General features: G+C 43.7%; 2 protein-coding genes across 4 annotated transcripts in view; one reads left to right on the top strand and one right to left on the bottom strand.

Moving 5' to 3' along the window:
• The window catches only part of DYNLL1 (dynein light chain LC8-type 1), a 39448-nt gene extending 34643 nt beyond the window's left edge, over positions 1–4805 (top strand). For 2 of the 3 annotated variants that reach the window (XM_057527396.1, XM_007183974.2), the window contains exons 2-3: positions 2710–2847; positions 4388–4805. In XM_057527396.1, the coding sequence (XP_057383379.1) occupies positions 2716–2847; positions 4388–4525 (270 nt within the window). In that variant the 5' untranslated portion in view covers positions 2710–2715 and the 3' untranslated portion in view covers positions 4526–4805. Of the gene's footprint in view, positions 1–2341; positions 2498–2709; positions 2848–4387 lie in introns of those variants that run through there. The other variant, XM_007183973.2, reaches the window with a different exon arrangement.
• A 1973-nt stretch (positions 4806–6778) lies between these two features.
• COQ5 (coenzyme Q5, methyltransferase) lies at positions 6779–22469 on the bottom strand. Its single transcript, XM_007183972.3, has 7 exons — positions 22234–22469; positions 18283–18432; positions 14097–14318; positions 10071–10177; positions 8357–8445; positions 7647–7758; positions 6779–7564 (listed from the first exon to the last, which is right to left on the bottom strand). The coding sequence occupies exons 1-7, from the start codon at positions 22433–22435 to the stop codon at positions 7463–7465; spliced, it is 984 nt and encodes a 327-aa protein (XP_007184034.1). The 5' UTR covers positions 22436–22469; the 3' UTR covers positions 6779–7462.
• Positions 22470–24333: the final 1864 nt, after the last annotated feature.

Below are 24333 nucleotides of genomic sequence, written 5' to 3'. Positions count from 1 at the left end.
TAAATGTATTAAAGTAATATTGAAGTTAAGAGAATGGACTTTAGGGTCATCCAGACCTGGAATTTATTCCTTTATTAACAGCTTGACCTTGTGAAAGTCAATTTCCTAATCTGTAAAATGGGGATATAAGACCTGGAATTCTTAATTCAATGCATATCTAAGTCAGTGCATGCTATGTGGCAGACGCTGAATTCGATGATGAAGATGCAGCAGTGATGAAGACAGGCAGGGACAGATAGACAATAACTGAGCAAATAAATACATGAGATAATTCATGTGAATTTATTCTGAAGGAATAAATGAGGCAAGTACAATGGAGGAAATAAAAAAGTTACTTCAGTAGATAGTAACTGAAGTGTGGTGGTAGGGGGTAAGTAGAGATGATTCTTTAGGGAAGGAGGCATCTGAGCTCAAATCTAAAAGAGCAGAAGTTATGCCAGGAGGGAGATGGGAGGAAAGGGGTCCCAGGCACAGCTGTTGTGAGGAGCAACTGAGTAAATGCCAAGCACTTGGTGATAGGCAACCACTCAATACACAGCTGCTGTTCTTATGACCTCATCCCCTTTAACGACTCTCAGCTCCTTCTGTTCAAACAAGGAGAAGCTGGCCAAGCCATAGATCAGAGGGTTTAAAACTATATACATGAAAAGTAAAGGCCCCCAAGAGAGATTCAGGTTCTGGCATCATCATTAGATTCCATAGTTCTGAATCATACATCCAAGTCAGGTAGAAGCACTAACCCAGACTCACTCCTGTTGGCAATCCAACTTCTTCCCCAACAGCGACTCCGTGTAGAACTACTTTAACTCCTCCAACCCATAATCCCACCACTGGAAACCTGAAACTGGGAAAAGTCTCTTACTTTGATTTAATTGATATGCATATGTTGTACCCGAGTTTCTCATTATTCCCAGCTGGTTTCTCTTTGGCATTGTGTGCCTCTGATCAAATTGTAAGGGGCTCTGGATTAATGAGAGTGGGTGGTCAAGTAGAAACAGGCAGAAATGTAAACAGAAAGCTTCTGGTTACATGATTAAACTGATAACTTGTTTATGGAAGTTCAAAAACACATTTTAGGCATTTACGGGTTGGTTGTTCAAAACCTTGCCATGACTCTTGGGACAGTTCCATAAATTGACAGCTATCGGTAAGATTCTTCCAGCCCTTACTATGTGCCACAAGTTGTGCTGAGAACTTCAAATGCATTAGTTTATTTAATACTCCCAACATGCCTATGAAGTGGTTTCCTTTTATATTTAGTCCCTTTACTAAGTTAGTTTTCTAATTAGATTTGTTTTCTAATCCCTCAGATTAGAAAACTGAGGTTCAAACAGCTAGTAAAATGACAGGGCTAGGATTTAAATATTTAAATCCAGATCTGATCCTGCTCCCCAACCCCACCCCAAGTCCTTGCTTTTTTAACCACTTAGTGGTTAGTCTCCCTAAACCAGAGGAAATACCTCTGAGGGATGCCATTCTATTCATTAGGGCACCTCCGCCCTAGAGGTAAATCCCCACCAAGAAACTCCCACACAGGAAAGACTGCCTCATCTGAGCAAGAAGCCCCACCCTGGACACACACCACCGGGATCAGCACTCCCAAATCCACCCGGAGGGCCCCCCACCCCCTTAAATGAGGTCTGCATTGCCCAGCAGGGAGACCCCACTCTCGGGGATAATCTTAATTCATAAGGAAACCCTCTCCCATTTCTGAGGACCTCCGACACCCCCACTCCCATATTTCAGAGGAGGTCCGGCTGCATAATTTGCATGGCCCAATGCAATATGAAAATGTGGCGTCCCTTGTTTAAAAAAAAAAAAACGAATTTCAAAAATGAGACAGCAGAGCATTAAACCAAACCCTGGTGCTCCTCTTCTGCGACTGCACGGATCACTTGCCCACGAAGCCAGCCCTGCTTAAGAGATACCCTTCTAGTGAAGCGATTGGCTACCTCAGAAAGGGTAAATCCTTCCGACCTGGGATGGGAGGAAGGGACGTAGGATAACCAACTTCCAAAGACAATCCTTATTCGAGAACACACTCTGGGACAACCTCCGTAAATTTGGAATCACTTCTCTTGACCTGGGCGGAAGCTTCCTTCGCACCTCTCTAGCCGCTGGGCGGTCCTCGCGACCCCACCCCAGCACCACCTTCGGGGTGTTTGGCCTCATCTCGTGCGGCCCATTGCCGGGGCAACCGACGCCGAGAGCGGTGCATTGTGGTCTGCAACAAAATGCGGGAGAAAGATCCTGAGGGAACCATTGAGTCCATGGGCCAATGGGAGAGTTCTGGGGGCTGTGTCAAGCCAATAGGGACGTTCGGTAAGGGGCGGGGCCGGCGGGAGCAGGGCGGGGCTTAGGTACTAGGCGGCGGCGGGTGGCGTGGGGCTCCATAGATGCGCCACGGCTTTAGTCGGGACCGCTTGCCTCGACGGGTCTGAGCCTCGCCAGCCCCTCCCCCAGGAGACCGTTGCAGTCGGCCAGCCCCTGCTCTTTGGTGAGAGACTCGGGGGGGTTCCACTATCTGGCTTCGTCCCCTGCCGGACTTACCCCGCCGTTCGGTCCGCGCGGCCCGCGCTTCCTGAGAAGTGGGGTGGGGGGTCGTCCCGGGGTGGCGTGGGGCGGGCGGAGCGGCCCGGGGAAGCTGGCGCCTCGCAGGCGCAGCCCATACCCCAACTCCTCACCCTTTGCCCGGGCCTCGCCCCCCAGGTAACCATGTGTGACCGAAAGGCCGTGATCAAAAATGCCGATATGTCGGAGGAGATGCAACAAGACTCGGTGGAGTGTGCTACTCAGGCATTGGAGAAGTATAATATAGAGAAGGACATTGCGGCCCATATCAAGAAGGTGAGGACAGGGCGCGGGCGTGGGGTTTCGGGCGGTTTGCGCTCAGCTGGGGCGAGTCACAACTTAGTTCCTTCTCCTCGATCCTGCGTCCCCCGAGCAATGGCAGAGATACTTGGGGGGGCACGCAAAGTAGCGCGGGTGTAGAGGTTTCCAGAAAAGGACGCAAATGAATTTTGCGCTTCTCTTGAAGATCGGCCCCTCAGCGCTCGAAGTTTTTTTTTTTTTTTTTTTAATTACCCAGCTCCACGGGGAAAGCGCCACCTAGTAACGGTTTCTAGGATCAGGCAGCAGCGGTTCCCCCTTCTGCATGATTGCTGCGCCCAGGATCCATCTGGGTGCTCGAGAGGGGGGAGCTGCGTGGGTGTTTCCAGCAGGGCCGAAGGGAGATCTTGCCAGCCTTCAGTGGGGAGTCAGTCGGCAGTTGAGGGAAAGTGGGTGGTAGTGATGGCTGGGTACTAGGTTGGGGGATTGGTAAATGGCAGTCTGTAGAAAGCTGGCAGGCCTGCCAACTTCTCGAGCTATGTTTTCTAGAAGGGAAGGAAGCTGGCAGCCTAAGCCGTGGGAGGGTTCCAGTCGAGAATGAGAAGATGAAAGACTTAATAAGATGGAGCAGAAATAAATACCTTTTTGACAAAGGCAGCAGCAGTGCGTTGGTCTAGTTTGTAAGAATTTTATTCCCCTTAATCTAAAAGACGTTCTTGCTGTGTACAATACAATAGTAGCCAAATTTTGCTTAACTCACCAGAGACTTGTAGTACTTTCATAGAGAAGGACTAGCTTTGGCCCCTGCCTAGAGCTACCCAGTGAAGCCTAGAGCCTCTGGGGGTGGGGAAAATAGGGAAAAGTTGTTACTGCAATTTGCTCTCCTTGAGGACCAGGTGGTAGATGAGCACTATCAGGATAGATGTGGGAAGAAGGGCTATTGACTTAGTAAAGATAAAATTTGCCCAGGTAGCTGTCAGGTTCTGCTTCCAGCATTCTTTTTATAGGGACAGTGGAGTGCCAAGTGTCTTGTCCGTTTAAATTTTGATCCACAGTGGTTTAGAAGCTCATTAAGGCTTTGTTCTTTTGGAAGTCTTTTGTTTTCAATAATACTGAAATGAGTTATAATGGGGGTATTTTGAGCTAAATATTTACTGTTTTCTTGGCTTTTGTAGGTGCATGTCGTACAGTAGGAGGATAGTTTGGCTCTGTTTAAAAACTAGAGGATAAACTAGAACTAATGTCACCTGCTGTTAATGAATAAGAATATTCTAGAAGTTATGAAGGTGTAATTGCCATGATAACAAAGCGCTCTGTCTCTGAGGCTGCCCTTTCTGACTTTTACCTCCCCAGCCCCCATTCCCCGCTTAGCTCAGATTGCAAGTATGTTTGCATTAATGCACCATGTAGGCGATTTGGAGCTGAGGAACATTCTTTCATTCTAAGAATTTGCAGATGCTGACGTTCCTTCTTTCTGCTCTGCTTATCTAGGAGGCAAACTCTGACCTCTGGTTTAGCACTAAAATTCTGTGTTCTTTTTCTCCTCCCCTTCCCCCAGGAGTTTGACAAGAAGTACAACCCCACCTGGCACTGCATCGTGGGGAGGAACTTCGGTAGTTATGTGACACATGAAACCAAACACTTCATCTACTTCTACCTGGGCCAAGTGGCCATTCTCCTGTTTAAATCTGGTTAAAAGCATGGACTGTGCCACACGCAGTGATCCATCCAAAAACAAGGACTGCAGCCTATCCAAATACCAGAGACTGAAACCTTCAGCCTTGCCTAAGGGAACACCTCGATCTTTATTGTGTTGTTTTGTACAGGGCATTCTCTGTACTAGTTTGTTGTGGTTATAAAGCAATTAGCAAAACAGCTTACATTTGTATTTATTTTCTATTCCATACCTCTCTGCCCCATGTTTTTTCTCTTCAGAATCCATTCCTTTAAAGAAATAAATGTGTTGGAGAAGTGTGCGTTAATAACGATTTGTTCAAATAATCTAGGGTTAAAGATGGCCTATTGTTTGATCTTGGGTAGCTTGGTGGGGGTGATTCCTGAAAGTTTCTGTGGGATATAATAGACTAGCCTATTCAACGCTCTTGAGTTTCATTCTTGCCCATCCTGCTACTGTTATGCATGGAAGAATACTACTCAGAAGTGCATGTTGAGAAATGCATGGCAGAGAAACTACTGAATTAACTCTTACTCCTAATCTGATGCTTTCCTTAAGTGCTCATTTTGTTAAAAGATACTGCTATAGAGTGTTCTGGGCCTTAGGCCTCAAGTGGTGATGAATGTATAGTAGTTCCATGGTTGTAAAATGGAAAAAAGCTAATAAGAAAGTTGGGCTCTAGACTAATTTCCCCTCCCCTGCCTTGGCCAAAGTATACTCTAAAGATTAAAGGTGGTCTTAAAAGGGAAAACTTTTGAGGCAGCCCTCCATGTGATTCTAATAAAGTCTGCAGGAATTTAAACTTATAAGCCTGCTGTGCTGTGCTTTAACTAGCTGTGTTCACATGTGAATTGAAGCTTTCATTAAAAGACCCAATTAAAACTGGATAAGTAAACTTCATTAAAGGTTTCCTGCTATCAATTTTAGGAAGACAAATCTTTTCTATGAATAAGCGAATACGGCAGACTTGGCTTTTGTAGATAGGAAATATTCCAGAGGCAGAAACAACCCACGCCCATCCTGGGAAGCTGCAAGGAAGGTCCTGGCTTTTAAGTTCCCCTTTGTTTTCAGTGTTCACATGAGGTAAGCCTTTTTGTTTTAGACGTTGGATCTATGAGATACAATTAGGGTGTCTGAGCAGCCAGGCTAATGCTACACAGAGGGGGGTCCATCTTAGGAGCAGTATTAGGTCTGTAACATCTTTGGGAGGTTGTTTTTCTTTACCAGAACTTGGGGTCTTAAAAGTTCTAGTGAAGTTGATCAGTGTTAGGACTGGGAAAGTTTCAGGGTAGAGGGGCAAAAAATTGTTTTACTATTATGGCAATTAAAATGGGAGAAGTTTTTCCCCTGCTTTCTGCAGGAAAGGAGGAGGAGGTACTGTGGAACAGGACTGCAATTGCAGTGGTTTAGGTTTGTATTTATATGAACAGACTGAGAATGTTCCTGTAATACATCTTTTTTCTACCTCCTTTTCCTCTTTTGTGACCTGACTATATTTGTTTGAAGCCCAACAGGTGTTTGGCTTTCAAAGCTGCATCAATCTTGTCGATTTTAGCTCTACTTCCAGTCTCCAGCTGCTTTCAGGCCACAAACAGCTGGACAATGGGAGTTCTAATTTGATCAGGCCCATATCTATCGCCAGGAAGTGACACCTTTTAACTTTTCCTTCTTGACTCAGATATGAGGATCACATTGCCACTGAGAGGGGACTGGGTTGATGACCTATGAAGGTTTTTTTAGTGCCTGCTCCTTGTTAATTTCAAAGGCACCAGCTGGCTGAAAACAAAAAAAAGTTTTTCTAAGGTTTAGCACTTTATCAATCGTTCTTAGGTGCTGTTCTTTGAGACAGGTGTATAGAGTGCTGTATCTGGAAGCTTTTCAGTGACAAGGGCACAATCTTGTGAGTGAAGGTCGTGACTCACGTGAAGGGGTAAATGACCCCTTCTGTGCTGGGGAGAGAGGCAGCATATCTGAAGACTTTTCAAATAGCCTTGAACTAAGGTCTCTGCAATTCAACTGCCAGCCAACTCACAGGTTGATTTCTGCAATTTCTTACCAACCCTCCCCCACCTCCAAAAAAACCCTTAAGTTTCATCCGCACTGAAAATGTTTATGGTCTCATTTTAACTATTAAGGAGACAAGAGCTCTGTCCAGCTCTGCTGAGTACTGGAGGGGGTTTGGCTAGACAAATAGTTATCAAACTTTTTTTTTTTTTTGGCTATAAGACCCTAACTTCAAACGTATCCTGACAAAGAAGCTCTCTTTGTAAGACGTGAAATCAGGTACATTTATTCTTTCAACAGGGATTTGTCAAGTTTCCTTCATGACAGGCACTGAGGACACAATAGTGGCTTTTGGTAGAAGAGGACTGAATGAATAATGATGAAAGTGTATTTCTTTCACCTCCCTCAAGAAAAAAATGACAAAACCCATGAAAATCGTAAACTCATTTAGTGTTTCAGTGCACAATTCTAGTTGTGATCCTTAGCCCTCTAATTTGGGCCTTGGCTTTTGGCCCCAGACTTAGTCCTAGGCTGAAAGATGGACTTGGGTACAGCTAGGAAGTTTTCTGGTTCAAATCATCGTTGGGTTCTAATGATTCATTATCCCTCTGGAAGGCAGCACTGGCAGAGAAGCCACAAATACACTTCAAAACTGAGTTTTAGTGCTGGTTTTCCTTAATCACATACTACAGAGCCAAGAAAAATTAGTAGGAGTTAAGCAAAAAGTACAGACCAAATACCTCTGGGAGAAGGCCTGAAGCAGCCCCAAAGGAAAGCTGCAATAAAGTGACAGAAGCTTGTTTCTTTCACTTTGAGATTGGTCACATCAGAACATGAGTCCAAGGCACACAGCCTTAAGAGGAGATGTTGTGCTGGTCTCACTAACCACATTATCCTTCGGCTCCAGCCTTTTGACAGGATGTGACTGGTTCACACTCCAGGATCTTAAAGGAGTTACAGTTTGAAGCCAGAATGAATGGCTACAATGCCTGATGTTAGATTTTCATAAGTCACCTTCTGAAAACCAGCATCTTCTATCATCTCCTTGAACTCCTCCTAAAACACAAAGAAGGATACAGCAAAAATCGCCTGGATTTCAACTGTAGGGCCTTTGTTGTAAGCTGTAGAAGTTTTGTACCTGAGATGGGAACTGTCGGATACTTTCTACAAGGTATTGATAGGACTTCCAATCTCCTGCAATGACCTCTCCCAGGACAGGAATGACCTGGAAGCTATATACATCATAGAGCCTAAACAAAAAGGCAAAAGATTAAGATTAGAACATGACCGTTAATAAGCAAGAAGGTCTAAGCCTGGGATTATAAACTCAAATGCCTATAAGGGTCAAGCAAGTACCTGAAATAAGTGAAGTGGACCAGGTGCAAGAGCCATAGGGAGTAGTGAGGGTGTGGTGACAGGCACAGGAAGTACCAGAAAAGTGGAGAAGGGGCAGTTACTACTCAGCTCTGACTATTGCCATGTGGGAATATGGGCTTAACCAGGGTTGCCATATAGTTGATTTCTCACGTGAAGCTGGAAATCTAGATTTTTATGTAAAATTTCCTGATTTTAAAATATGGACATCTAAGTCAATTTCTAAAATACCATGAGTCAAACAAAATACATATGTGGGCCCACTTGAGTCTCTGGTTACTGGTTTGAGACCCTTCTGGCCTAAGTGTTGTCATTCAGAACTGGCTGACCTCAGAGGTGGCACTGTCCCTCAGGGACTCTGGGACACTGAACTATGAGGTTCATGCTTATAGCTTACTGGCTATTTTCTGTCCACTTTGGGATGGGAAACCCTTGGCTAGATGATGAAAATCAAGCCCTGTTAACAATACCAACCTGGATACGAGCGGATTGTTTACTTGGCTGAACTCCAGACAGAGAAACCGTCCTCCTGGCTTCAGGACCCGATGGGCTTCCTGGAGCGCCTGAGCAAGACAGGAACAACAGGACACACTTGTCAGCAGCCCTCATTCAACTCTGGGAGGCTGAGGCGGCATCAGCTTCTGTGGGCATTATAAAAGTTATTTCCCACAGATACCCTGTTCACTCTCTCAGCTGGGAGGCTGTAACAGCAGAAATAACCCACAGTCTCCTAAATTTTTTAGGCATTCTGCTGCCCGTGACTAGAGAAGGTTACCTGGAGTAATCTAAACTGACTCAGATTGGTACAACCCCCCACAGGCGGCAATTTTTGAATTATGTCTCAAAATCACAATGGATATTCCTTTTTGATCCAGCAATTTTACTTCAAGGAATCTATCTTACAGAAATGTTTCTATTGTGGAAACGACATAGGTTATTCATTATGGCACGATTTGAACAGCATAAGATTAGAAGCATCTTAACCATTAATGAGAGACTGGCTAAATTATGGAATATATATACAAAGGGAATCTATGCAGCTATTAAAAAAAGGAAGAGCCAGTGTTCTTTATGTGCTGACATGGAAAAGTCTGCAGGTATATTTTTAAGGGAAAAAAAGCAATGGGCAAAATGTTTCATATGCTAATATTTGTATAAAAAAAGAAAATAAATACACTTAATATGCACAAGACATCTTTGCAAAGCTACATTAAGAAACTGGTGACTGCAGGGGGAGGAGGCACTGAATGGTTGGGACACAAGGTGAAGACTTTTACTGATATATCCGTTTGTGCCTTTTGAACTTTGAATCTACTAAAATTTATTATTATTTTTTTAATTTAAAAGGAATAATAAACTGGCTACAGACACAGGACAGGTCATAAAAATGAAGCTAAAGTACACCATAAAGGATGTCCCACCCAAAGCAGGCAACTAGGCAACTGGAGTCCACATTACAGAAATGAAACTGGGTGCCTTGCTTACCATCTTCAAATGTTTGGACAGAATGTTCAAGCAGAAATAAAGAAGAGCTGCATCAGATTAAGAGCTGAACATTCCCTTCTTCCTACAGAGGAACCATGAATCTAGCTACCTTCTGCCACAATAGGGTTTGAGTGCCTTTTTCTCTGTCAGCCTTGGAAATCCCTCGGATCTGCAGTGTCAGACTCAGGTGGCTTCACAAGCGAGAGGAAGCAGATGAAATGAGAGAGCAAGACTGACAGTCTCAAAAATGTAAATACCGGGATTTCTCTGGTGGTCCAGTGGTTAAGAATCTGCCTTCCAATGCAGGGGACGCGGGTTTGATCCCTGGTTGGGGAACTAAGATCCCATATGCCACGGGGCAACTAAGACCACGCACTCTGGAGCCCGCGAGCCACAACTAGAGAGAAGCCCGCTGCCGCAACTAAGACCTGATGCGGCCAAATAAATAAATTTTTTTTTTTTTTTTAAAGATGTAAATACCAACCCAAGCAACAGAGGCTTCTGTGGAGATCTGCTCTGTGGTTTTTTTTCAATTTTGTGGGCAGGAAAATTGGCAATTTAAAGGATTAAGACCTCTAAGCCTGAAACATTCAACTCAGGAGCTGAGCCCAGAGAAGAATCTCTCCCTTTCCTCATTCACCGTGGAGCCACTCCAGGAGAACTAATATCCTGAGTCACGCAAGTGGATGCAGCCATTCATTACCCGATCAATGTGTGTGACATTCCGGATCCCAAAGGCAATGGTGTAAACATCAAACTTGTCATCATCAAAGGGCAGTTCTTCAGCATCTCCCAATATCCAAGCAAGTCCTGAAAGAGAAAAGCAGTTCTGGCCTCAGTCTGGATAGCTGTCTCCTCTGCACCCAGTGAACTGTCAAACCTGAGGAGGGGGTCGTGGGAACCCCTGAATTTGCAGTAGGCCGGACAGAACTGTGGGTACCGTGGACACCCTGTTTGCGGCTGGCTTGTGAAGTGGGGGCAGTCCTGTGGCAATTAGCCCTTAAACCTGTGGAATCTGACGCTAACTCTGGGTAATTAGTGTCAGAACTGAACTGAATTGTTGGACAGCTGGTTGGCGTTGGAGAACTGGAGAGCTGTTTGGTGCTGGGCAAACATCACATGTGTGGTATCTGAAGTGGTGTCAGAAAATACACACCTGCCTTCTCCAGTGGATTCCTGGCCACCGTCTTCATGGTGTCCTCCAGTCCTGAGAATGTGAAGCTGGTGCCCTTGAAATTTAGCAGGAAGTCCCCCCAAGTTTCTCAGAGTAGACACTGGTTACTTAGTTATGCCTTACCCTTAAGCAATTTTTATCCAACTACGTGTTTTGTGTAAAGCACTGTGGTTAAGAGCCCAGGTCCTGGGGTTGCCTGTGTTCTAATTCCAGCTTCCCCATTTATTAGCTATATAATCTTTAATAAACTACTTTGTTTCCTCATCTGTAAAATGGAGTCAATAATAGTACCTACTTCAGACAGTCATTGGAAGTATTCTAAGTACATAATTTAGTATAATTATATTGGCTCTACTGGAGTCATAGAGAAGCAGAGTGTCTTGACTGCAAGTCTGGTCATGAATTCGGAAAACACCCAAGGGAGCTCCCCATCAGGGTAGCTATGTCCTCTGAGGATCCTGATTTGGCTTTAATATTATTCAACTTGCAGTGAATCAGACATAAAGTATGATATAGGGACTTCCCTGGTGGTGTAGTGGTTAAGAATCCGCCTGCCAATGCAGGGGACAAGGTTCGAGCCCTGGTCTGGGACGATCCCACATGCCACGGAGCCACTAAGCCTGTGCACCACAACTACTGAGCCTGCGCTCTAGAGCCCGCGAGCCACAACTACTGAAGCCCGCGGGCCTAGAGCCCATGTTCCGCAACAAGAGAAGCAACCGCAATGAGAAGCCCGTGCACTGCAATGAAGAGTAGCCGACGTTGGCCACAACTAGAGAAAGCCTGCGTGCAGCAACAAAGACCCAATGCAGCCAAAAATAAATAAATAAATAAATACATTAAAAATAAAATAAAACACTTGGCTTCCTTAAATAAATAAATAAATAAATAAATAAATAAAATAAAAGCACTGTCACGTTCGGTGTCTCAATGGAACTTAAAAAAAAAAACTATGATATAGAAGGAAGGCACTATAGGGGAAGGTAAATGGAAATAACCCTCCTGGAAAGCACGCCAGCAGTATTTAACAAGAGCCTTAGTAATAAGTATATCCTTTGACCCAGCTATTTGAATTTTAGGAGGAGGACATTAATGACATCATCATCAAAGCTACTGCTTACTAAGCCCATGATGGCAGGGTCTGTGTTATCACTTTACGTACATTATCTTCTCACATCCTCATACCGACTCTTATATTGAGGGTCATCTCTGGATGCTGAAACTCTGGTTAATATTTACTTCTTAGTACCTTTTCAAATTTTTGATTTCTAATATCCAAAATTTTCCCAAATATATCATTTTTATAACCCATCAAATAATCCTTTTAAGGTTCCTGCCCTCCAAGCTTCCATTTTGGGAGGAAGTGCTACATGTAAGTAAAACACATAATAGTACTACACACAAAAATGCCTTTACACATTAATTTTTTAAACTATTAAATCATTTCTAGGATCTTCCTACTTAGTTTCAATTTTTTTTTGCATGATATTTTTTGCAAAGGCATTATTATTGGAGATTGATAAAGCAAGGAGGAAAGATAAAACCATACTATGCAGCATGTAATGATTCCTACGCAGGTGGATTTCTTGTCTGTTAGGACAGCCTGAAGGGCAAGCTATGCTATGGAAGAGATGATTCCAGAGGTGGAACATTACCCATCATTTCCATCTTTGTTCTCCACTCTTCGTGGCTAAGCACCAGAGAGAAGGGAAACACGTTTCTCAGTAGGAGTAAGAACACGGTGCCTTTGTCTAGAAACACTAGTGATTGTCAGCCTTCTGATCAGTGTTGATGGTTAACAAAAGAGCCCTTCATCTGGGGGGCCAAGTGGGCTGCAGTTCGTCTAGGCAGCTCATTCTGCGGGTGGGAGGAGGAGGAGGAAGCAGAATTGAGCTAAAATAACCATAGACACTCATGGTGGGGGTGGGGGAGGGGAGAAGTGCTGATATGGACCCAAGGGGCTTGGCTTCCTTTGCTGTGCACCGCTGCCTCTCACGGGGGCTGCCTGCAGTGCTTGGCCAGCGTGGAAGAGGGCAGTGCAGTGGCTCTGAAGAGCTGGGTATACATGCTGCAGCTGCCAGATCAGTACTTCTGCTGGGGCAAAAAACCGGGGGCAAAAGTATTTCAAAATATGAAAACAAACAGAAAGCCAAATGCAAAATGTATATCTTTAAGCTACAGCAGAAACTGTCTATTTGGAGGCTGCAACAGGTTCCTGGAGATACCCAGGCATTCTCCCATTGGCCGTTGAGAGTACCGTGCTAGGGAAATTTGAGGAGTACCATTTACGGGTGATTCTTCAACTGCATCAGTTGGGCCCTCTGAGAAACCCATGATGAAATAGAGGTAGGAGGGCAAAAGGTTTTTTTTCTTTTTTGGGGACAGGGGGTGAGAGGAGACACCTGGGAAAAATAAAAAGGAGAGGAAGCAAGGCTGTGTGGGAAAAGCCATTAGATCTACAATGGAATATTACTCAGCCATAAGAAGAAACGAAACTGAGTTATTTCCAGTGAGGTGGATGGACCTAGAGTCTGTCACACAGAGTGAAGTAAGTCAGAAACAGAAAAACAAATACCGTATGCTAATGCATATATTTGGAATAAAAAAAAAAATGGTACTGATGAACCTAGTGGCAGGGCAGGAATAAAGACACAGACGTAGAGAATGGACTTGAGGACACAGCGGGTGAGGGGCGAAGTGAGAGTAGCATCGACATACATATACACAACCAAATGTAAAAGAGATAGCTAGTGGGAAGCAGCAGCATAGCACAGGGAGGTCAGCTCGGTGCTTTGCGATGACCCAGAGGGGTGGGATAGGGAGGGTGGGAGGGAGCCTCAAGAGGGAATATGGGGATGTATGTGTGTATATGGCTGATTCACTTTGTTGTACAACAGAAATTAACACAGTATTGTGAAGCAATTATACTCCAATAAAGATGTATTAAAAAAAAAAAATCACAAAACCCCCCCTCCCCCAAAAAACAAAGCCATTAGACCTGGATGAAGATCTGAGAAAGACTCAGCCCACCCAATGGCGGGGGTGGGGTGGAGGTGCTCTGGAACAAAGACTGCCTGTAAAAGGAGCCCCACGTGGGAAATGTCCAGGCCCCAGGAGCCCTGGTTTGAAAGCTGAAGCAGAGCTTAGTTTTGGGAGGGGGATGAAATGGCTCAAGAACAGGGCATGGGGGTCACTGGGGAGCTGCTGGGGATTAAAAGCCAAACTTGTCTCAGTGTCCAAGAGCTGAGATCCAAAAAGTCAGCCCCCATTCTGGATCTGCCATTTAAATTGTGTTAGTTGAAGCAGATACTTAACCTCTTTGGGTTTGGGTTATCTCCCCTGTCACATGTGGCTGATAATCTAACTCCCTGGGTTGCTGAAATAATGTACATAACAGCACACATGCTGGACGCAGCCACACAAATTATCTTCCACTCCTCCCTATCTGTAAGTTTTTGAAACCTGGAAAAGAAAGCACTTCAGCATTGTACATATTCCATCTTATTTTATAAACATATAAACATCTCCTCTGGGTCCACTTTCTGCAGGACTTACCAGCTTTGTATCCTTGAGCACGGGCTTTCTGTTTTCCAATCTTTAGCATCTCCTTGTTGATGTCGCAGACCATGACATGAGAACCGCCCAAAGAATCCTCTTCATTCTGGTACTTTTTGGCAATTTCTTCCCAGGATAAATTTTGTTGGGCCCTTAATTGCCTCTTCTCCTTTCTCTGATGCTGTGCCTGAACATAATTAAGGAACCGGAATGCAATGTCACCTGTGGGAAGCCAACAGGAGGAAAGATCAAACACAAACCAAAAGCAAAAACCCAGCATTTCTTAAATCCAAAAGGAGCAACAAAGGTACAGGGGTTGAGGAGTGTATGAAAATTGAAGTTTGTACTCATCTCAACAGTAACTATTTTTTTAATTTTAATTTTAATTTATTTTATTTATTTATTTTTGGCTGTGTTGGGTCTTCGTGGCTGCACGCGGGCTTTCTCTAGTTGCGGCGAACGGGGACTACTCTTCACTGTGGTGCACAGGCTTCTCATTGCGGTGGCTTCTCTTGTTGTGGAGCATGGGCTCTAGGTGCACGGGCTTCAGTAGTTGTGGCTCGCGGGCTCTAGAGCACAGGCTCAGTAGCTGTGGCGCACGGGCTTAGTTGTTCCACGGCACGTGGGATCTTCCGGGACCAGGGCTTGAACCCATGTCCCCTGCACTGGCAGGCGGATTCTTTTTTTTTTTTTTTTTTTTTTAAATTTATTTATTTTAATTTATTATTTTTGGCTGTGTTGGGTCTTCGTTGCTGCACTCAGGCTTTCTCTAGTTGCGGCGAGGGGGGGGCTACTCTTCATTGCGGTGCGCGGGCTTTTCATTGCGGTGCTTCTCTTGTTGCTGAGCACAGGCTCTAGAGCACGCAGGCTTCAGTAGATGCAGCACGTGGGCTCAGTAGTTGTGGCTCGTGGGCTCTAGAGTGCAGGCTCAGTAGTTGTGGTGCACGGGCTTAGTTGCTCCACGGCATGTGGGATCTTCCCAGAGCAGGGCTTGAACCCTCGTCCCGTGCATTAGCAGGCGGATTCTTAACCACTGCGCCACCAGGGAAGCCCAGTAACTTTTTTTTTTAACAGCAAATTTTTAACATCTAAGATTCTTTAAAATTCCTGGACTTCCCTGGTGGCTCAGTGGTTAAGAATCCGCCTGCCTAATGCAGGGGACACGTGTTCAAGCCCTGCTCCAGGATGATCCCACATGCCGCGGAGCAACTAAGCCCGTGCGCCACAGCTACTGAGGCCACGTGCCACAAGTACTGAAGCCCGTGTGCCTAGAGCCCGTGCTCCGCAACAGGAGAAGCCACCGCAGTGAGAAGCCCACGCACCACAATGAAGAGTAGCCCCCACTTGCCGCAACTAGAGAAAGCCCGCGTGCAGCAATGAAGACCCAAAGCAGCCAAAAATAAATAAACTAATTAATTGAAAAAAAAAACTTTAAAAAATTGCATATGTAATGCATGGACACATTCTTACTATAAGACTCAATACCTAAACATGTAGAATAAAACATGAAAGTTGAATTCTCTGTCCACACTCTCCAGACATAACAAGTGTTAAGAGCTTAGTGTGCGGCCTTCTAGTCTTTTTCTAATAATTTTTATGACAGTAACATAAAGGCACAGTCACAAGCAACAGTTCCCTGCCACACCACTTCCTACTCCCAGTTCAGTTCCCCACAGACCATCCTTCCCAACTCCTTTAACTGTTTATTCTGTTGGTTACAGCTACTTCTTTACTCACCAGCTACTTCTTTACTCACCCCCATCTCTGCTTGCTTTTATCCTCCCAATATATTTTATCACTTTTCACAATTCCTCACAGATACCTTTGTAACCTAGAGTAATAAACTAATCAATATTTTATTTTTTTATTGAAGTATAGTTTATTTACAATGTTTCAGGTGTACAGCAAAGTGGTTCAGTCTTACATATATATACATTTTTTTTCTTTTTCAGATTCTTTTCCATTATAGGTTATTACAAGATATTGAATACAGTCCCCTGTGCTATACAGTAGGTCCTTGTTGTTTATTTTATATATAGTAGAATACATCTGTTAATCCCAATTCCAAATTTATCCCTCCACCCCAGTATTTTATTTCTTATTCCACCAACTACAGACAGTATCTCTTGACTCCCTTCAGCGTTCCATCATATATATATTTTTATTCTGTCAAGCCTGATAACATTTTATTTGTTCTATAGCTATGTCTTCTGTGCTTTGTTGATGGTTTGAGTCTAAAAGCTGAAAATCAAGTGTGTACATTATTGTGACCAGGTAAATATTGTTCGGGCAAAGCCAGTGCTTTCCGGGATCACATTTCCCTTTTTATAATGCGGTTTCCTTGTCTTTGTTTTTTTCTTACACTGTACAAAATATATCCTTAAGCTTTTCCATTCTCTCCATCCAATTAGGTATTCTCTAGTCACTTTCCTATATATTTAAATATAATTATATGTACTCATATAAAACAACTTAAAAACATAAATGGGGATCATATTATATGCATTGTATACAACTTTTCTTTTTCTTCCCACTTAATATGTCCTTGAGACCATTCCATTGGTACTTATAGGCTTTCCTCATTCTTTTAAATAGCTACCTAATATTTTATAGTATTGATGTATCTTAATTTAAAGCCATTTCCTTTTTTAAAAAATATATTTATTTATTTATTTATTGGCTGTGTTGGGTCTTCGTTGCTGTGTGTGGGCTTTTCTCGCTAGTTGTGGTGAGCGGGGTCTACTCTTCATTGCGGTGCACGGGCTTCTCATTGCGGTGGCTTCTCTTGTTGCGGAGCATGGGCTCTAGGCTCGCGGGCTTCACTAGTTGTGGCACGTGGGCTCAGTAGTTGTGGCACACGGGCTCAGTAGCTGTGGCTTGCAGGTTCTAGAGAGCAGGCTTAGTAGTTGTGGCGCACAGGCTTAATTGCTCCGTGGCATGTGGGATCTTCCCAGACCAGGGATCGAACCCGTGTCCCCTGCATTGGCAGGCAGATTCTTAACCACTGCGCCACCAGGGAAGTCCCTAAAGCCATTTCTTTATTGAGGTAGAAATAGGTTATTTCCAATTTTTCACTATGAGTAAAAATTATGCAGTGGGCATATTTGTAGCTCTACTTTTTCAATGTCTTTTTAAATAGATGGGATTACTTTTCAATTGCATTTTCTAAATGGGCAGTTGCCAGCATGTGGTAATGTTACTGGCTGGGGTACATTGGAGATGGAAGCAGCTCTGACTGACCCCCTTCTGTAGCTATCTCTCTGTGCAAGTTTTTGTTTTTGTTTTTGTTTGTGTTTTCAGACTAGATGTCTAGAATTGGAATTGTGGGATCCTAGACTGTAAGCATTTTAGATTTTGATAGATTCTGCTAAATTGTCCTCCACCTTACTGCCCTCTGAGCTTCCTTTTGGGTAGAGGGCCACACCAACAAAGCCACACACAAACATGTTTCAAACATGGACATTATTCTACTGTGATTTATTATTATACATTATCCTATTAGTATAGATTATGACATTATTACATTATATTACACATTATGACATTTTTCTCTCCAAATGCCTAGTGTACACCAAATAACAAAGGACCATGCATAAATCAATGAGCTTTTGATATCTGATATCATAGTAGATTAGGCAGAAAAGTCTGCCTAGAAAGCTTACATAACATGATAAAAGCTCTCCCCATTCCCCACACCAAAGAAAGAGGGAAAGTGGGATAAAGGTTAAACAGAAGGTAAAACGGTTGTTTAGATGGGGAAATGCCACTGGAGTTAAAAATTGGTCGTTTTACTTTGTAATCCTCTGAATTTTAGAAAAGTGACAGGCACAAAGCTGATATTCTGTGCTTTTGACTGACATTCAGTTAAAAAGAAAAGAGTAAATCTTTCTGAGAAGTGTACTGATTTTCAATTACTATCTTCAGGCTAATGGTAGGTGAGCTAGCTCATTCCAACAAGAGACACTAATTTTTTTAAACTATTTTATTTTTATTTTTTGCTTATTTATTTATTTTGGCCACACTGCGAGGCATGCGGGATCTCAGTTCCCCGACCAGGGATCTAAGCTATGCCCCCTGCAGCGGAAGTGCAGAGTCTTAACCACTGGACCGCCAGGGAAGTCCCAAGAGACACTAATTTTTATAAAACGAGCTTAGTGGTACCCCAGGATACAGAACTGTATGTTACCTGTGCCTCCAGCAACATCCAGCAGCTGGGTCCCCGGAAACGGGCGCATCTTCCAGAGCAGCAAATCCTTCCAAACACGGTGGATACCAAGACTCATCATATCATTCATCACATCATACTTCCTGGCCACACTTTCAAACACCTGATAGACTTGAGAGAAATACAACATGATTGGACTATTCATAAGATTAACCTGGAAAAGTCCTAAATGAAAGAGGAGAAAGCTTTCCCCCCCCCCATCAAATTAACTGTCTGCAAGGTGGAGCCAAGTCATAATGCTTGATGCCCAAATCTGCACCTTAACATTACCCCTTCTAAAAAAGGCTTAAATTACATCATGTAAGAAAGAAGTCAACCTCTTTTCTGTTATCTTAGTTAGCTTTACCTAGGACCATTACCTTGTAATAATGTCATGCACATACTTAAGTACTGAATCGGTTTCTGTTTTTCTTTTTCTTTTGGCCAGGCGGCTTGGCTTGCAGGATCTTAGTTCCCTGACCAGGGATCGAACCTGCGGCCTCAGCAGTGAAAGCACTGCGTCCTAACCACTGGACCGTCAGGGAATTCCCCAGTTTCTGTTTCTTAGAGGAAGGGGCGGAGGGGGTGGTTGGAATGTTTCTAATATTATTATAATAAAAGACAACAAAATCCATTAGAAACACATGACAAATGGATGGGAAGACCTCAGCTCATCTCTGCCAGCATCACTGAGAAAAACCTCATGTACAATTTGGTGGGCAGATGGATGGCAGGATGTGAATCAGGGCCAAGTCACACTGTAGAGGGTCCTCATGACCCTCCATAGGATTAAGGCAGAATGTGGAATCTGGGCTAGCTGAAGAGTTAAGGAATTTACTATCCAGTACACTTTAAAGTACAGGCTACATTTAACTTCTTTGCACCTCAATTTCTGCCCATGAGATGAGAATATCAGCACCAGCCCGCTACCTGCCTGCCATAAGGCTGAATTAGGTAATGAAGGGGAGACACATTGAGTTCCTCAGATAAAATGTGCTGCTTAGACCCAAAACATTACTGTCCTCTGTTGAATCAGCAGACTATAGAGCCCCCTCCTTTAACTCAATCTTGAATGTCTATTCTCAACCTTGGGATCCTATAAGCTTGCTCTTTGCTTCTGAACATCTTTTGGGGTACTTAGAGGGACACTAAGGCTCAACCCACTAAGTATAAGCCCTTCTTGCTTTACATGGTTCTAATATACAAGAATTTCAGTTACTGTGGTTTAGTTCAATAATACCAGTCCTCTAGCAACATCATTCAAATACAGTGGTATATTAACTGTGACTAATTACATAAAGTACAAATTTTGCTAGTAGTTCTTCAGTCCACAAATCATACATAAATAACAGATATGCATCATGATCAGAAGCCAATAATGTCACTTCTCTCACAGTTTGTAGGTGGTTGGTTACTATACATCAGTTATTCAGTTCACATGCAGACAGCAAAGCATGTAGTTGTTCTTATCTCAGCTGTAAATCTCTGTGGCATTTTACAAAACTAGATAACTGAAAGAGGAAACTGGCCAATGAAAATGAAAGTGCAGGGCTTCCCTGGTGGCGCGGTGGTTGAGAGTCCGCTTGCTAATGCAGGGGACGCGGGTTCGAGCCCTGGTCTGGGAAGATCCCACATGCCGCGGAGCAACTGGGCCCGTGAGCCACAACTACTGAGCCTGCGTGTCTGGAGCCTGTGTTCCGCAACAACAGAGGCCGCGATAGTGAGAGGCCCGCGCACCGCGATGAAGAGGGGCCCCCGCTTGACGCAACTAGAGAAAGCCCTCGCACAGAAACGAAGACCCAACACAGCTAAAAATAAATAAATAAATAATTAATTTTAAAAAAAATGAAAGTGCAACAAAATAATGAAAAGTGATAACCCTGGAAGTGAAATTTGAATAGAACGTCAATGGAGTTACAGGAGAAACATGACCGTGGGAATGTTGATACTGCTGCCCCTCGAGAAGTTTTAGATATGCAGCCAGAGGAACTTTGGGAAAATGAACTAATGGATGTAAATGAGAATGTGGTTGTGATGAAAAGGTTGAAGATGTCCCAGAGGAAATGATGCCAGCAAAAAATTTCACATTAAAGGAATTCTTGGAGATATTTCATGACATTGAAAGTGAAAGGATAAAATGTTAGAAGCTGACTGAACCTTAGAAAGAAGTATGGCCATTTGCTGAGGCATGGAGAAGGTGCTCTCTCCCTACTGTAAATTATATGACGAAAAGGACGCAAACACTGTTTAAACTACTCGTGGTAAATTTTTTACAAAGGAATAAAACAACTTAATTCTCAATCTTTCTAATTTTTTATTAGATTTTAATTTAATTTAAAATTTTAAATTTAAACAATTAAAAATTCTAATTGCATTAATTAAATCTAATTTTAAATGACAGTGTGCTAAATAAATATCAACTTTACTATTTTTTCATTTCCTTATACATTTATAACTGACAGTAAGAGAGTTTTTGATGTTTGATAATTTTTAAAGGTTCTGGAACAATCGCAATTTTCCCCATTGATCCTTAAGATCATTGTCATGATTTCAGCTTGCATGGACATTTTTACTGTCCCGCATCATTGTGCAAAGCAAAGATTGCCTGTACTTCAATCTTGGGTCCCAATCTGGAAGCTGTGTTTAGCTTAGTGGGTAACTCTTCCCCCCGTCATTGTGTGAAATGTTGTTTATACATTGTAAAGCACAATACAGAGGTTAAGCATTATTATTATTTTGGATGCAACCCATGTGGATTCAAATTCCAGCTACGCCACTTATTAGCAGTTTATTCATCTATACAAACAGGATAAGAGTTCCTACCTCATACACTTGTATTTATAAGAATTAATGTAAAATATTTTTAAAAGGTTTCAGGGCCTCAATAAAAGTTTGCTGTCGTTTTACTTGGCTCCATTTATTTCACTCCACAATCAGTTATCAAGCTCCCAATGTGCATCAGGTGCTGAGGATACAGATGTGAATGAGCCACCGTCCTAGCTTTCTGGGGATTCACAGTGAAATAAATGTTAAATTCAGTATTCAAAGAGTTACAGTAGAGCTATGCATAATATTTAGTTAAGGTTCAGGTGAGAGGTAATACAACGTAATAGTCTATAAGAGGATGGAAATTCAGTTCTAGGCTCTTTCTCTTATTTCGTGGGTGACCATAGGCCAAGTTAAGGAACCTCTCAGAGTCTCACCTTATCCATCTGTAATATGGGCATAATACCTTCCCCATTACAAATGGTACAGTTGGAGTTTTTAAAAAGTTCTTTTCCTTTCCCATGCTTATGGTGAACACAAAAAACTGCTCAACAATATCTAACATTTACTGAGCAATTATGAAGTGCCAGGCATTATTCAAAATTCTTCAGTGTATGAAGTAATCTAATCTTCACAAGAACTCTACGAAAAAAGTTACTATTATTCCTACCGGGCAAATTTGGAAGCTGAGGCACACAGAAAATAGTTTCCTTCTTTCTTTGTATAAAAGATGGCCTATCCCTTTAGCAAGAGATTAAGAACGTGGACTCTGTAGTCGGACCAAACTGGGGTGGAATACTAGTTCCACCACTTACTAGCTATGTTAAACTGGGCAAGTTTTTGCTTAACCTTTAAGCCTCAATTTCCTCATACGTAACATGGGATAGCAATATTCATCATCGGGAAGTTGAAGTGAGAATTGTAAACAATGTCTGCACACTGCCTGGCACATCATAAACGCTCAACTGATGGGGTTTTGTGATAATTACTTAAAAAGAGGAGGCGTCTCAGTTTGGCAGTTAGGCTGGGGCTACTCCTTGGAGGTTAGGACTGCAGAAGATAATGCATCAGAGCCGACAGGACGTTAAATCAACCCTTAATATGGGCAGAAGAAACTAGATCGCAGACGGTCAGATTCCCCCACCTCCACCCTCTCACCCTTTTCACCTTTGCCCCCCTTCTCCTCTTCCGACACAGTTTCAAACCCGAAGTGCGTTTCGGTTGCCCGCTTCTCTTGGGACAAGGGCCGCGCACCCAGCGGGCCCCTGGGCCGGGAGCTACGAAGCCCGGGAAGCCTGCAGCCCGGCAACACCCGCGACCACCCACGGCAGCAGAAGCTCCATAAAGCCCAGCTCCTGGGGGCCGCCATCTTGACAGTCGGGTGACCGCCGCCAGACAGGATGTCGCGTTGCCTCACTAGATGGCTGACGGCGGCCGGCCGGAGACATTATTAGCTGAAGGCGTCCTGAAACCTGGTATTAAGGAGCTCTGCAGGACCTCTGGGATTCTAAGGCTATTTAGTCTTTGAGTACCCGAAATCCCTTTCTCTCTCTCTCTCTCTCCAAATTGAATATAGAATTCACCAGGAATGAGCGGACCCTAGGGAGAACCCCCAATCACCTCTCAGAGGCCACGTCTCTGCATCTTGCCAACCTGCAGTACTAACTTCCAAGATATTGAGGAACTCTTGTTTTCTGGTGCAGAAGAGGGCAAACGGAGGTACAGTGTGGTAAAAGGCTAATATTATAGGGTCAATTCTCGCAATCCTTGGCGTGCATAAAGAATCACTTGGCTTGATCTTAAAGTGCACGTTTCCGGGCCCCAAATACCAGAGATTTTGGATCAGTAAATCTGATATGGATACTGAGAATCTATTTGACCAAACTTCTCTGGTGATTTCAATGAGAGGGATTGGCAGACCAGTCTTGAGAAACATATGCTAGACTACTCTGAATAATAAACATAGGAAAGATTGTTCGTTGGTTTTTCCATTTTATGAACCTAGGAAGTTCATAGGTGGGAAGGAAAGCTCTGGCAAGCAAACACCACTCAGGCTCCCTCTCCTGCTATCACAAAGCTACATTTCTAGCTCCAACTGGTATAGAATGAGTGCTTTACTTCAACCCCAGATTTTCCCATTCTTTTCTATGGTAAGGGTAATGTAGAGCATCTTGCGCAAAAGAGGATGGAGGTGGTGAGTTTTATTTGGATTTCCGTATGTTTCTGCTTTAATTTTCTTTAAAGTATGTTTCCTGTAAATGTTTCACAAGGAGAAAGCGCCAAGGACCCTAAGAAACTACTTTGAAAAGGAAAAATCTCTTCTTGGCTTAATGTAACCTGACAGATGGACACCTAGTGCTTTATTTTGGAAGAACTACACTGGGATTTCTCTCTTTCCCTCTCTTTTAAGAGTGATAGAAGAAAGGAATGATTCACCCATGTAATCAGAGTTCCCACATCTTTGTTAAAGGAAATAAAAAATCATCCAGGAATCTTAGTGTATCTTCCACGTCTATTCATACATAAGAATGGACTTTAGGATTTTCTAGACTTAGTTTGATGCATGATGTAGCCATTCTCTCATTTCGATATGATTTGTGGGGGGAAAAAAAGCTGGAAAAGGGAAAGCAAGATAAGGACTTGTGGAGGGCATTTAAGGAAATTTTAAAAATGAGATTAGGGGGCTTCCCTGGTGGCACAGTGGTTGAGAATCTGCCTGCTAATGCAGGGGACACGGGTTCGAGCCCTGGTCTGGGAAGATCCCACATGCTGCGGAGCGGCTGGGCCCGTGAGCCACAACCACTGAGCTTGCGCGTCTGGAGCCTGTGCTCCGCAACAAGAGAGGCCGCGATAGTGAGAGGCCCGCACACTGCGATGAAGAGTGGCCCCCGCTTGCCACAACTAGAGAAAGCCCTCGCACAGAAACGAAGACCCAACACAGCCATAAATAAATGAATTAATTAATTTAAAAAAAATGAGATTAGGCCTTCCCTGGTGGCGCAGTGGTTGAGTCCGCCTGCCAATGCAGGGGATGCAGGGGACGTGGGTTCGAGCCCTGGTCCGGGAAGATCCCACATGCCACGGAGCAACTCAGCCCGTGTGCCACAACTACTGAGCCTGCGCTCTAGAGCCCGCGAGCCACAACTACTCAAGCCCGCGTGCCTAGAGCCCATGCTCCGCAACAAGAGAAGCCACCATAATGAGAAGCCCGCGCACTGCAATGAAGAGTAGCCCCCCACTCGCCGCAGCTAGAGAAAGCCTGCGTGC

This window comes from Balaenoptera acutorostrata, chromosome 13, assembly GCF_949987535.1.
Source record: "Balaenoptera acutorostrata chromosome 13, mBalAcu1.1, whole genome shotgun sequence".
In the NCBI taxonomy this organism is placed as follows: Eukaryota; Metazoa; Chordata; class Mammalia; order Artiodactyla; family Balaenopteridae; genus Balaenoptera; species Balaenoptera acutorostrata.
This window is presented reverse-complemented; position numbering and strand designations above follow the sequence as displayed.